This window comes from Eleginops maclovinus, chromosome 6 (genome assembly GCF_036324505.1).
Source record: "Eleginops maclovinus isolate JMC-PN-2008 ecotype Puerto Natales chromosome 6, JC_Emac_rtc_rv5, whole genome shotgun sequence".
In the NCBI taxonomy this organism is placed as follows: Eukaryota; Metazoa; Chordata; class Actinopteri; order Perciformes; family Eleginopidae; genus Eleginops; species Eleginops maclovinus.
The window spans coordinates 15201892-15214601 of record NC_086354.1 but is presented as its reverse complement, the minus strand read 5'-3'; the positions used below and the strand labels follow the sequence as shown (position 1 = coordinate 15214601).

The following is a 12710-nucleotide window of genomic DNA, read 5'->3' as shown; positions in this document are numbered from 1 at the left end:
TGCACGGAGTAGCACTCTTGACTCAGACAGAATAATTATGTATGTTCACATGGAGGAATTCGATAAAATGATTTACTTTAAACGTGTGCTTCCTTTGCTGACTGCATTCGCCAAGTAAATCTGAAAGCCTCAGAAGTGCCTCAATCTTCCTGAAATCATGCATGGTTGAACATTTGAAATTAGTTCGCACATCACCCTCAGGCACTGATTCAGACTTGATTGGGGCAAGGCAAGCTGCAAGTGCTTATTTATACAACTAGAACTACGTCATTTGGAGGTTGTCCAAAGGGAGGAAAGAGACTGAAAAGATTACAAAGGAGTGAGAATTTCATTAACCACATTCCATTAAATTAATAAATTGATTCCAGGCTAATCAACAAGTTGCCTGATGCTGCGTGGATGGCATGTGTTAAAGAAGCACACCAGATAGATTAGATGTTTGAGAGTAGGAAAAAAAAAATCAAAGGACTCCACCAACAATCTATATAATTATCATCATCTGCTGCTTTTCCTCCCTGGCAAAGAAACACTCCATCCATTTGTAGCAATCGCCCGGGGGAATGTTACATCAAAACTAATCATAACGATTAAAATCAGCTTCTCTGCGAGAGGGAGGCAATAGGCAAGTTAGAGGCAGGAGGAGTGAGGGTGTTGTAAATGCAGAAAAAAAGATTTCTTTATTTGATTTTATAAAAACATAAACTCAACAAACACTGAGGTACTGCTGCTGTGATCTGTTCCCTTGCTTGGAGTTTTATCCTGCAGATTGGTTTAGACTGGGGCAGAGACATGAGCTAATTGTATCCTGATCTTTGCCTTGAGGGGTTTCGGAGCCCTGGAGCAAGTATTCTCTGTATTTTGTTCTGTCTACCTTAGCCAAGCTATTGCATTTCTCACTGGTGTAGGAAGAGAAGCAGCTCGTGGGCCAAATCGGAGGGAAAAGGTGCATAAAAAGACACTTTATGCCTCTCTATGTATCAGGTAAGCGGAGATTTATTTGGTTTGCTTTTATTTCCGAGGCTGGGTGGACTGGGACATTGAGGCACAGCAGCTTTTACGCATGTGCCAAGCGATTCGAGCGGTACACTTCTTTTTAAAATATTTAACCACTTCCTGGCAATTGTTTCTTAGTTACTGTGCAAATGTACGCGCGTGACTGTGATATACGAGGCGTCAGTACATCTGGTGTAAACGAACAGCGGATTAGACTGCGATCTTGTCGAGCAAACACTCTACTTGTCCACCGTGTGAATTCGCTCCTGGCGCGTTTCAGGTCCTAACACATCACCGTCTCCGTGTCGCTGTTGCTGTACAACTTGCTCATAACTTACTCAAATGTGTGTTTGTCGTTTTCATGAAGTATTTTTGAAGTCAGTTTTGTCGTGAAACATTTCTATTTCCTGGCTGCCGCAGATCTTCTAATGAAAGACGCCATTGTGGAGTAATTTTGCCGCAGGCGTTTTTCTTATTCTGTAAAACAGGATGTACCTTTTACACACGTCAGTGCAGTGTATGTGAATCATGCTTTGCTTCAAAACGTGGCTGTGCTAAGAAAATCATATTTATGTATACGCAGATAAAAATAGGAGCGATTTATGTCCTGTCCTTTCCTCTCCTGGCTCTCTGACCGCACCGTGCGTAATCAACTCCAAGGTCCGACTGAAAATATAGTTTAATAAGTAATACTCTGAACCCCTTTCACCCCTTTAAGCATGTTTTGTGAACATAACCATCTACAAAGGTTCACAAAGCTTTTACTGAAATATTTTATGTTACAACCCAAACAGAAAAAAACCAACATTATATCTTGTTTCTTAAATGTATCCCACTGTACTGCAGGGAGGAGACGACATTATATGCCATTAAATAGATGTTACATTATAAAGAAACCCTCTAAATTTAAGTCACCTGCAATGAAAGTCAATAATCCCAGTTTAAGAGAGCAAATGAATAAACAGAATGAGATTGAGTTGTTTGGTTGACAGGACTGATCACTTGATGGCGCTGTAGTAACAAAACGATGCTTATTTACTGTATGCACAGCATCTGTACATCTGCGTCCTGGTACAACGACACTTAACCAACACACAGAATCTGGTGGAAGATAAATATTTAAAAAGAAAGTCAGTAGGTCTGCACTTTAGTCCAACATTGGTGCTTTACCTGCTTAATTGGAAACTCTTGGGACAAAATGTTGAGATTATATTTCACTTTATGGCTCTGCCACTCCTGTGCCTTGGGATACTTTGGTCTGTGCCTACAATATTTACAAACCATTCTGTCACAACAGCCTCTAAACATTATCATATTTGTATTATTTGCCTCAACAGTCAGTAGTGGCTGAAGTGAACCTAAAGTCTGTCTGTGTGTGGACATTTGAAACAAATGGCCATGGGCACCAAAACAGAGACAACCCATCCAGATTATGTAAATACCAGTCTGCCTGCCTGGAACTGAATGTTAATGCTCTGATCTGAAATGCTAATTGTGTCTTGTGTGATATGTCGAAACAGTGAAGAGCTGCATTGTGGGATGGAAAATTGAAAGCTGGTTTGTTACTGATGTTGATCAGGCCCTTTGATTATTTGCAATAGCAGACAGACAATTGCTTCCTAAGATGTAGGAACATTTGTGGATAACACTGTGCATTGGCGTACTAAAAATGCAAACTGAACTATAGTGTCTGTTCCCTGAGATGTGAAGAAGATGGTAAAATCATGATTTTGCATAAAAAGCTTGAAAGACTTTCAGGCCAGCAATGGAAAAACAACAGGAGTAACTGGAGCAGCCCAAATACTTCAGGCTTTGATGCCCTGTGCCTGTTTTAGATTTGTTTGTGCATACTGTGGTGCAACAAAATGACACAAGCTGGATAAACGAGCAAATTCCCTATATTTCAACTGGTTTTACAAAGACTGGAAACTTTGGGAATACGTCTATAAAAACCCTCACATGAGGGACTTTTGTAGCACTGTGTCAATTCAAAATGGCAACAGGTAGGAGAAAGTGCTGTTGTGGAAAATCGGCATTGCACATCTCAGAGTTGATGGCTTATATATAAGCATTACAGATCAGCTGTCCATCAACTGATGGATTGTTAGGACAGATTAAAAGACAGAAATGAGATGTGGACATCAGTCCAAAAAAAGGTCTAGAACACATGTACCTTTAGTTATAACGCAGAATGATTGTGTGATATAAGAAGATTCCCAAAACCCGCTGCCCCCCCCTCCGTACCACCTACCCATGCACCCGTTTTCTTTCACTCTCTCCCCCTGCAATTTTCCATAATGCCTTACAGATTTTACACTCAATCCACCTTTGCGATGACAAGGCTTTGAGGAAATCCAATTCCACCAAGCTGTTTTCAGAACTTACTCTCCACAGGCACACACAGTAACTCTCACACTCTCACACTCACTCTCACACACTCACACACACACACACACACACACACACACACACACACACACACACACACACACACACACACACACACACACACACACACACACACACACACACACACACACACACACACACACACACACACACACACACACACACACACACACACACACACACACACACACACATCTCCACAAATTAGTCAGGGAACAAATTACCTGCATTCTGAGTGTGATCCCACGCACTTTGCCGGCTGCCTTACACAGGTCCCCTTTTGAAGAGCAGCCATGTGATTTCTCTCTCTTTTGCCCTGCAGGTCCCTTTGCCTTCTGCGAGGGATTCTGGAGTTGAATTTTAAAACTATGTATGGCTGCTGCCTGCGCTTATCAGCGCGTGCACAAGCGGCATGCAAATCAGACCAGGATCACACACCGCATTGGAGGCCTACACTCAAAGGCAAGCTTAATTGCTAATTGGGTATCTAGGTGTGAAACTCACTCTGCCAATGAGAAGCAGGAATATGGATGTTTTAAGGCCAGTGGTTGAACTAATTAATTTTAATCTGAATGTTATTAAAATTTGTGGATTCCCTTCATTTTCTATGAAAAAAACCAGCCCAGGAGAGTGCTGTGGAAGTACTTTTAACAGCAATTGGACATGTTTGGGTCTGGTTTAAATTCCATGATGTCATTTGTGTGGTGGTTTTGCAATGCAGATGTGGTCATCGGAGGTGTGTTTACACATCACAGACATCCTGAAGTTACACTGATGTTAATCAGGCATTTAGCCAATGAGAAAAAGAAGGACATAATTCAGTTTTAAAGCTATATGAAATGGTACTTTAGCAGTGATATTCTTTTTATGTGCAGAAAGGGCACATACAAGTTGTTATTTTTAATTTGGTAATTTAAAGAGTGTTTATGCACTTTAAAAAAATGCAACTGAAAAGAAAACTATAACAAGCTGCTTTTGTGTGATTACAAAACTCATGATCAGTCAGGTGCTTCTTGTGTGGTGATGTGTGTGTGTGGGTGGAGGGTGTTGTAGGGACATTTATGTCCAGGTAGTTGCGTGGGCTGGTCACCACTTTGGACTTTGTGAGTGTGTTGTGTTGAAGGAGGGATGACCTGCTGAACAATGGGCAGCAACATCAGGAGGAGTGCGATGCGCGCAGAAACCCTGCTCCAAAAGGGCAAAGGCCAGCAGTGACAGGTCCAGATGTGCGCGTAGACCCAAATCGCGAAACCACACGATAAGTTCTTGTTGAGTAGGATTTGTTTTATTTTGAAAATGCGACGCACATACCTGCTAAAGAAACAGCGACAGCCCAGAACAGCCCCGGGCGCTACAATGCTAATGTTGTCGGGGGCTTTGACTTCTCCCAGCCATTGCACAGAAGCTGCTCCGTGTGACAGCCACGGCGCCTCTCTTCCCTCGGTGATCGCTACCCCGCTTTTCACGCCTCTCCAGATTTGGCAGGTGCGTTTGAAAAAGCCGACCACGTCCTATCTCTTAACCTCAACGTCTGCGCTGTAATGGACGAAACGGACATCATGGATTTAACGCACCAGAAATCGAGAAAGCGACCGCGTCCAATCAGTTCCGTGGATGAGTCCGTGCACGCTTCCCTCAAACGGCTTCCAATCCGAGCGGTGGAGTGCAGGGAGCCCTCTCTGATGTACAGAGGAGAGCCGATCCACGGAGCATCTCTCAAACAAAATGACCACTCGGTGAATTCCTCTCCAAACACAGTGATGCCGGCGCAGGTAAACGCGTAAAAGTCTGATATTGCGAGAACAAAAGGGAAATTACTGTCTGGTGTGGAAGTGTCACTTCTGCTGGAGGAGCGACACTTTGGTTTTATTGAATGCAGTAGCCTATGTGAATACATTGTCTTCCTGCTGTCCTTAAATGTAGAGCGCGCACAATTGTCACGTTATAGTCACGCACCCCAGTCCCGTTTCCTGTTTTCATTAGAATTCAACCCTTTGAAATGTTTTTGAAATATGTTATATTTAATCATCCTAAGTGTTGGAGGTGTCACAGACTACTACGTTCTTCCATCTCCACCCACAGTCTGAAACTTTTGAGGGGTAAAGTAATTTTCTCCTCAGAGCTTGACAGAAATTGTCTCCTAATGGTGTTTGTAGGTTAACAGGCGACAATTTCTCCAAATCCTATTACAGTGTTCAAATCAAGAGTCATTATTGCTCATTTCCAAGACTATGAGATTGATGCTCCAAATTAATTTGGTTTTGGAGATTATGGCCCACAGGAGTTGATGCTTGTGGCAACATTCAGGTCAAGGTCAGGCTGCTCTAACTTGCAACAAAAAATATCTTCCAATTCAACCCTGACTGTGAAGTGTGTTTTGTTACAGAAATTGTTGAGTCTAATTATTTTTTCCAATTTAAATCGTACTTATCAAGTCCCCCGTGGTTTTGCTTTTTTATAGTACATCTTGATAAGTGGGAGAAAAACAGAATTTTCATACATTTACTGTCTAAACACTTTCTCTCTTACATGTTTTACAGGATAGTCGCTCCAGCATGTCCAGGCCCATGATCACACGGTCACCGGTGTCTCCCTTGAGCAACCAGGGCATCCCAGCACCTGCACAGCTCACCAAATCCAATGCCCCTGTGCACATTGATGTGGGCGGACACATGTACACCAGCAGTCTGGCCACCTTGACCAAATTCCCAGAATCCCGGTGAGTCTACTCTACCATGAATCTGTATTTAATGTGTGATGGAGATAATGTAAACATTTCTCATTTGTGAATGTTTGTGTCTAGTATTAAGCTTGAAACAGGAAAGGATATTGTGAGATGCAGCGTCTTACACGTTTTCTTTTTAAAGCCGGATGTATCAGCCTTAGAATGTCATCCTGTGACATTAAACAGTCAAATGTCACATCTCATCAAATCACAGAAATATCTCATGGGTGCACTTGGTGCAGAAACTGAGTATAGATGAAATGTTTACTGCTTCTATCCAACAAATCTGCAGCATCAGTTGCTTTTTTAATCAGGTAGAATCAAAAAATGTTTCCCCGTCTTAAGAAAAGAAAACTGTTATTTTGGAGGTATACAATTTAGGAGTTCAGAATGCATCGCACAGACAAAAGCAACTTGGTTATTCTGACAGATGTCACAGCAGCAGTAAAAGGCCAAAGGGCATGGGGCCATCTGGAGGCTGCGAGGCCTCACTGTCGCTCCTAGCCAGGGCCCGAGGGTGACTGGCATCCTGCCTCAGGCAACCAACTACCAGCTGGCCCTGACCTTTTCAGACCACCTCTATTTTTAATCTTTCTTTCTTTCTTTCTTTCTTTCTTTCTTTCTTCTAATCTTTTCTTCTTTCCTCATGGTTGATGGTTGTATCAAGCTTGCTTATCTGTTCATGTCTGTGCAAAAGTGTGAAAAAACATTTCAGAGCTTGAGAAATGGAATGAGTCAGAGCCCTTTGCAGATGTTTTTGCTTAACTGTATAATTTTTGCCTCTATTTTCCGTTTTTCCCCTCTCTTCTCTCCCACAATGCGAGGTGTAAAAATCACAAGCAAAAGAGAAATATACTGAAAATGCAGATGCAATAGACTTGTGCTTTCAAAAATCTTGAATGTAAAGTACTTAATGTTGAAGTGTTGTCCTCCTCCCTCCCTCCTTTTCTGCCTCACCCACCCCCCCTTCCTTCTCTGTGGGTAGAATCGGTCGTCTCTTTGATGGCACAGAGCCTATAGTCCTGGACAGCCTGAAGCAGCACTACTTCATTGACAGGGATGGACACATGTTCCGCTACATCCTCAACTTCCTCAGGACGTCCAAGCTCCTCATCCCAGAAGACTTCAAAGTGAGTGGATGGCCACCCTAAAAAACTGTAAAGTCCCATCAGCTAGTCAGCAGTCCTACAACTTAGTGCACACAATGAATGCTAAGGCCATGGAATGCCTTTGGTTGTTGGCCCTCTTTGAATTGCAGAAAATGTTTCCCATGCTGGGGACAACATATCAAGGCAAACAAAGCTTAATCATAATGCCGTTACTCATCATGAGATGAGATTTGGTCCCCTCCAGCTCTTATTGTCCAAAGACTTTTTGATATATACAAGGAAAACAATAAGCTTGCATCAAAACAAATAAATAAATGCTCTGGCGCCCACGACCACATTGCATGTGCTACATTTCATCAGTGCTCTGTGATCTCAAGCCAAGTGTCCATCTAGGGTGAGTCTCACTGTATGTGACACATTAGCATTCCTTCATTTTTTTTTACTCTTATGTGTCATTTAGTCCGTAATTACTTAACTTGCCCTGGGAGAAAACAAATAACCACATTATCTGATGGACTGTCCACAGTGTGAGTCAATCAGTAGAAAGTATGTCAGTTAAAATAAGCAAAGACAAAAGACAAGCTTGAGTTCAAGCTAAGGCTATGTTCACATTGAGTAGATTTAGAGAGGAGCATGAGAAAACTTGAATGTGGTGAGATTTAGGCCCTGCAGTCCTGCGGGTAAAGGATCTGCTCCTCTATCCCATGCAACCCTGTGTTACATGTCGCACTACATCTCCTCTACACTGGATCTTCTGTAATTTTTGCTGAATGGTGTCTTCGCAAGGCTTTATTGCTCGTTCATGTAGAATAGTGGTTTTCAAACTTCCTGTTTGTTTCCTATTTGGTTCAAATCCACATTAGAAAGAAAAACACTACCGTTAACGGACTATCTTATCCTGTTTTTAGGTTATTTGGCTCTCTAGTATAGCAATATTGCATTTAGGCCTTAGGCCATTCCACGTAGTGCCTAAAATACAGGGGAAGTATATTTTTACAATATATCTTTTTTTTGTATCCAGGATTTCTTAAAGAACATAGTTAGCATCATTTCTTCAAATAAATGAAAAGTGAGTAGCGAAGAGAATATAGGCTAGTGGGATATTACGTATCTGTAAATAGCTTTTAAGCTAAAAAGACATTTCTACAAATTATCTTAATGCAATTGAAAAAACTCAGTGGATTTTTAAAAATTAATAATAATCTATTCAGTTTTCTCCCTTAGAACCCAGCATGAGTCACTTACTGATATCCCCTTCTTCTTTTATTTGTATACATTATGCAACATTTTTGACTGCCTTTTCACCTGACACCTTTACAGTCTCTGAGTATCATAAACTCACATTAAATTACATTTGATGTAACCTTTTCAAGTATTAGAAGACAGTGAAGAACTGAATGAACATTTTTGACAGTAAACTATATTGTGAGTGGTTTAAATTTGCCTCTATTTGCCCCAAGTCTACCTTAAAAAAAAAAATGGTTGGCTACTGATGTCAAAACTTGTTGGCTAACCTGGCAAAGTAAGAATTGACAAAATTGCAATATCAAACAGCACATGTTAGATAATAAACATAATATCCTAATATGTGAGCACCTTTTGCCCCATCTCCAGGACTACAGTCTGTTGTATGAGGAGGCCCGGTACTTCCAGCTGCAGCCCATGCTTGCTGAGTTGGACAGCTGGCGCCATGATCAGGATCTAAGCCGGGTGTCGCGCCCCTGCGAGTGTTTGGTGGTGCGCGTTGCACCTGACCTGGGAGAGAGGATCACTCTCAGCGGAGACAAAGCCCTGATTGAAGACGTCTTTCCGGAAATCGGTGATGTCATGTGCAACTCTGTGAATGCTGGCTGGAACCATGACTCCACGCACGTCATCCGATTCCCACTTAATGGATACTGCCACCTCAACTCTGTTCAGGTAATGGGAACAGAGCGCTGCTGTGGGTGTATTCCCCAATAAGTATTTACATTCAAATGTTTGTTAAGGTTTGTTTTTCTATGTTATCCGATTGAGTTAAAGGCCCAAGGGATCGACTGAGGTGATGATCATTCTAAATTTTTCATCTGATCTTATACAGTAGACTTTAAGAAATGTTACTGATGTCTGATTGCAAAATCTTATCTTTTTTAATCTAATCAAGTCACAAGAACAGCCTCGCGGAAAAATGAGTTCTTTGATGAGTTCATCAAAGCATCAATTTAGCAAGCCATCATTACACAAGTCTACCACCATCTTTACTTTTTTAAGATCTGACCAGAATAATAATTTCGACTTCGGCTTTTTCGATGGTGGATTGCATGCTTTAATATCATACATACCATTGTAGCACTTAGAATATGGTCCTCATCTCATCCAGCTTTCACCTGTGTGGGCGTTATTGTTTTAAAGTTTCCCTTTAAAGCTGGCATCCTTCAAAGCAGTGCCAACATGCAGAAAACGGGACTGCAAATTGGTAAATGGTGGATTTCAACCCATGTACTGAAGGAATGGCTGACTCCTTGAATTAGGAGTCAGCCATTCATGTGGAGAATTACATGAATGTGCAAATTTAGGGAAAACTGGCTCACAGTAAGAGGAAGGGGGCAATTCAGTTTGCAGTGACACTATTAAGTAGACTTGAGATGATTCCCCAGAGTGTCTCAGAGGTTTGTTGGATGGATGCTCATTTTAAAAATAAAGCCAAGCAACTCCACATCTTTGTGTTTGTTACATCCAAGAAACAAATCAGCAGAACACATTTTTTGTAAGATCTCTTACCAGTTAGTAGTTATGCAGATCCACAAGACTTCGGTCCCCCGAGGCCGGCAGATGCAAATCATTGAATACCAACAATTCTTTGAGGCTGTGCAGGCCATTATTATTTTTGTAAAGTAAATACTTCCTTTACTGTTATTTTGTATGGAAGCAAACCTCCAGCAAATAACTTTATAATAATAATTCAAAGTCAACTCTTCTATATACTGTCCATAGGAGTTAATATTATGCTCTTCTATCCATATTTGAAAGACTTAAACAAAGTTCAACTTTAAGTAAATTATGTTGAATTCATCTTTTAATTTCAGCATGTACTGTATTTGGCAGTATTGTAGTTCCCCGGTTATAAATTGATATTCCACTCATTCATTGATGGTAGAATCTTCAAAAGCGCATCAATAAACAATGGAGGAGAGGCATAATTGAAAAGATTTCACAATAACTTGGACTGTGTCTCCATCTGAAGAAGTCAAATCTCCATCTCCCTCCCAAAAAACACACAAACAAACCCGTCTCTGAAGTGTGTGAGTCTTGGAGAGCAAGCAAGAGAGTGAGCATGCTCCCTGGCAGGTTGTCCCCAGGCAGGGCCCATAATCCTGTTTGGTTATTAAAGCACGCCGGCGGTGGATGCTGTATCTGCGGCTAATGGAGGCAGGGCGGGGGTTTTGAGAGAAGGAAGGGGGGCAGAGAGAGCTGCCAGCAGTAGGGGGACCTTTGTAGTTTTGGCGGAGGCTTGGGCCTGGGGGCTAGGGGAGAAATGGGGAGAGGGGGTTTTGCTGAGCGGCCCACACTGAGCCAAGTGGCAGAGAGAAAGCCTCACTGCTCCCTGGGGCCTCTTCGATGGAATGTGATCCTACTGCCCCCCCAGACACGTCTGTAGATGTCTGCAAGGCTGCGAGATCAGGAACAGCTACACACACACACACACGCAGACAAACACAAGTGTACACCAGAAAACAATGAAAATGAGGCATGAGGAAAACGAAAGGCTCCTGGTTTTGTGAATGTCTCGTCCAAATTCCCGTCACAGGCCGTATGTTGCAGCTTACTCCTAGAGTTGTTTCCAGAGCTAGACTTAGCACCAACTGTGCAGTGTGTAACTAAAAAAGTTTGGGATGTTTTGTGCGTTCCTGTTTTGTGGTATTAAACAAAAGTTGAATGTTTTAGTTTTATGGAGATTTGCAGAGTAAGCACTTCCTGTCACCAGAGTGTTAAAAATGTATTCTTATGAAGCATTTCCCTTTGTGATTGATGAATTGATGTGACACCTCCCTCCTTCTAACTTTTTCAGGTTCTAGAGCGTCTCCAACAACGTGGTTTCGAGATTGCCGGCTCCTGTGGAGGAGGCGTTGACTCATCCCAATTCAGCGAGTACGTCCTTAGGAGGGAACTAAGGAGGACGAGTCAGCGAGGCTCCAATTCAAACAGGATAAAGCAGGAGCAGCTGGACTAGAAACCTCCTGAGCAGCAGGAGGTGCTAGACTTTTCTGTGGCAGCCAAACGCTTGAAGCTGCAGGGATCTGAGGACTCACTTTTTCTTCGTTTTCCTTGTTGATGTTTTTGTTTTCTTAAACTTGAGAACCATCTAAAAATTTAAATGAAATGCAACAGGAGATTTTTTGCCATAAGAAGAGACAAGACATTTGATAAGTTTGAGATGCAAGGACATTTGTGAATGTCTAGCCCCCCCCATAAACCAATTTAAAAGGATTTACCTACGATGGATCCCAAAAAAAAGTTTGTTTTAAAACTTGGAGCCTACATTAGGTTGAATATGATTTCTATTATACCCAGATAAATTTAAAAAAGGCTTTTATTTCTTATGTAGTATGTGACATAACGTGTCACTAGTGACTTGGTTTTGATGTCTCACTGGCAAATTGGCTAAGTCTGTTTTTATCCCTTGCTGTAAAAAGTTCACTAATGTGTTACAGTACAGAATGTCTCAGTTCTCATATACAGTTAGTTTCAACAAAGTATAATTTTTCACAAATCACACGATGTTGAATATTGTGATACCAATGAAGTGTTTTTTTTTTTTTTTACTTTAATGGAAGTTATTTTTGGGAATATGCCATGACATGATAGTTGACATTAGTGCCATCAAAATTAAACCTCAAAGACCATTCTATACGCAGAAAATAAAATAATTTAGTAAACTATAATATCGCAGCATTTGCCTCATTGGGGAGTATGAATACTAGTCCCCATGTGCTACTTTGGGGATCATTTAATTGGAGCATAATATTCCTCTGATTCATGACCTGTAAATTCTTCATTGTATACGTGTTTGTGTTTTTTACATTTAATCTTTTTAAAACAAATGTGTTGACTCGACAAGACTGAACAGATTAAAGCTTATTGTACTACCCACTCCAAGATCACTTTTACTCGTAGCACATATTGATATGAAGTTGGATATAAAGTATTTCTAAGATGACTGACCCACCTACGCTCCCTAGATTTGAGTAAAGAGGAATGTAGCACAAAATGTGAAATAAATCTCAACTACAGTTGTCATGGTGTCTGTTCGCTGCTTTACATCGCTGTAGGGAGTGCTTTAACAAGTCTGCATGGTTAGATAATTATTCCTTAAATTTGAATTTATCCTACAACTTAAAATCCTTTTTAGCATCCTGAGTGTGTTCAGTGGCAAAAAACAGCTTTTATATAATGTAGTGTTTTAGCCTCCTACAAAAAGGTAGAGCTAACTTTAC

General features: G+C 41.3%; 1 protein-coding gene across 2 annotated transcripts; it reads left to right on the top strand.

The window, feature by feature from the left end:
• The first annotated feature begins 649 nt into the window (after positions 1-649).
• kctd1 (potassium channel tetramerization domain containing 1) lies at positions 650-12509 on the top strand. Of its 2 annotated transcripts, none has more exons than XM_063885169.1 (5): positions 650-981; positions 5943-6121; positions 7113-7257; positions 8851-9156; positions 11285-12509. In XM_063885169.1, exons 1-5 carry the CDS (start codon positions 973-975, stop codon positions 11444-11446), a joined length of 801 nt encoding a protein of 266 aa, XP_063741239.1. In that variant the 5' UTR covers positions 650-972; the 3' UTR covers positions 11447-12509. The 2 variants fall into 2 exon arrangements, with proteins under 2 accessions (XP_063741239.1, XP_063741238.1); XM_063885168.1 differs by lacking the exon at positions 650-981 and adding an exon at positions 4078-5174.
• Positions 12510-12710: the final 201 nt, after the last annotated feature.

Bases quoted from the DNA above. Each gene is read 5' to 3' on its own strand.
- kctd1 (XM_063885168.1), top strand. From the start codon at position 4,944: ATGGACGAAACGGACATCATGGATTTAACGCACCAGAAATCGAGAAAG. The intron at 6,122-7,112 runs GTGAGTCTACTC...CTCTGTGGGTAG, and splicing joins ACCAAATTCCCAGAATCCCG to AATCGGTCGTCTCTTTGATG. The intron at 7,258-8,850 runs GTGAGTGGATGG...CCCCATCTCCAG, and splicing joins TCATCCCAGAAGACTTCAAA to GACTACAGTCTGTTGTATGA.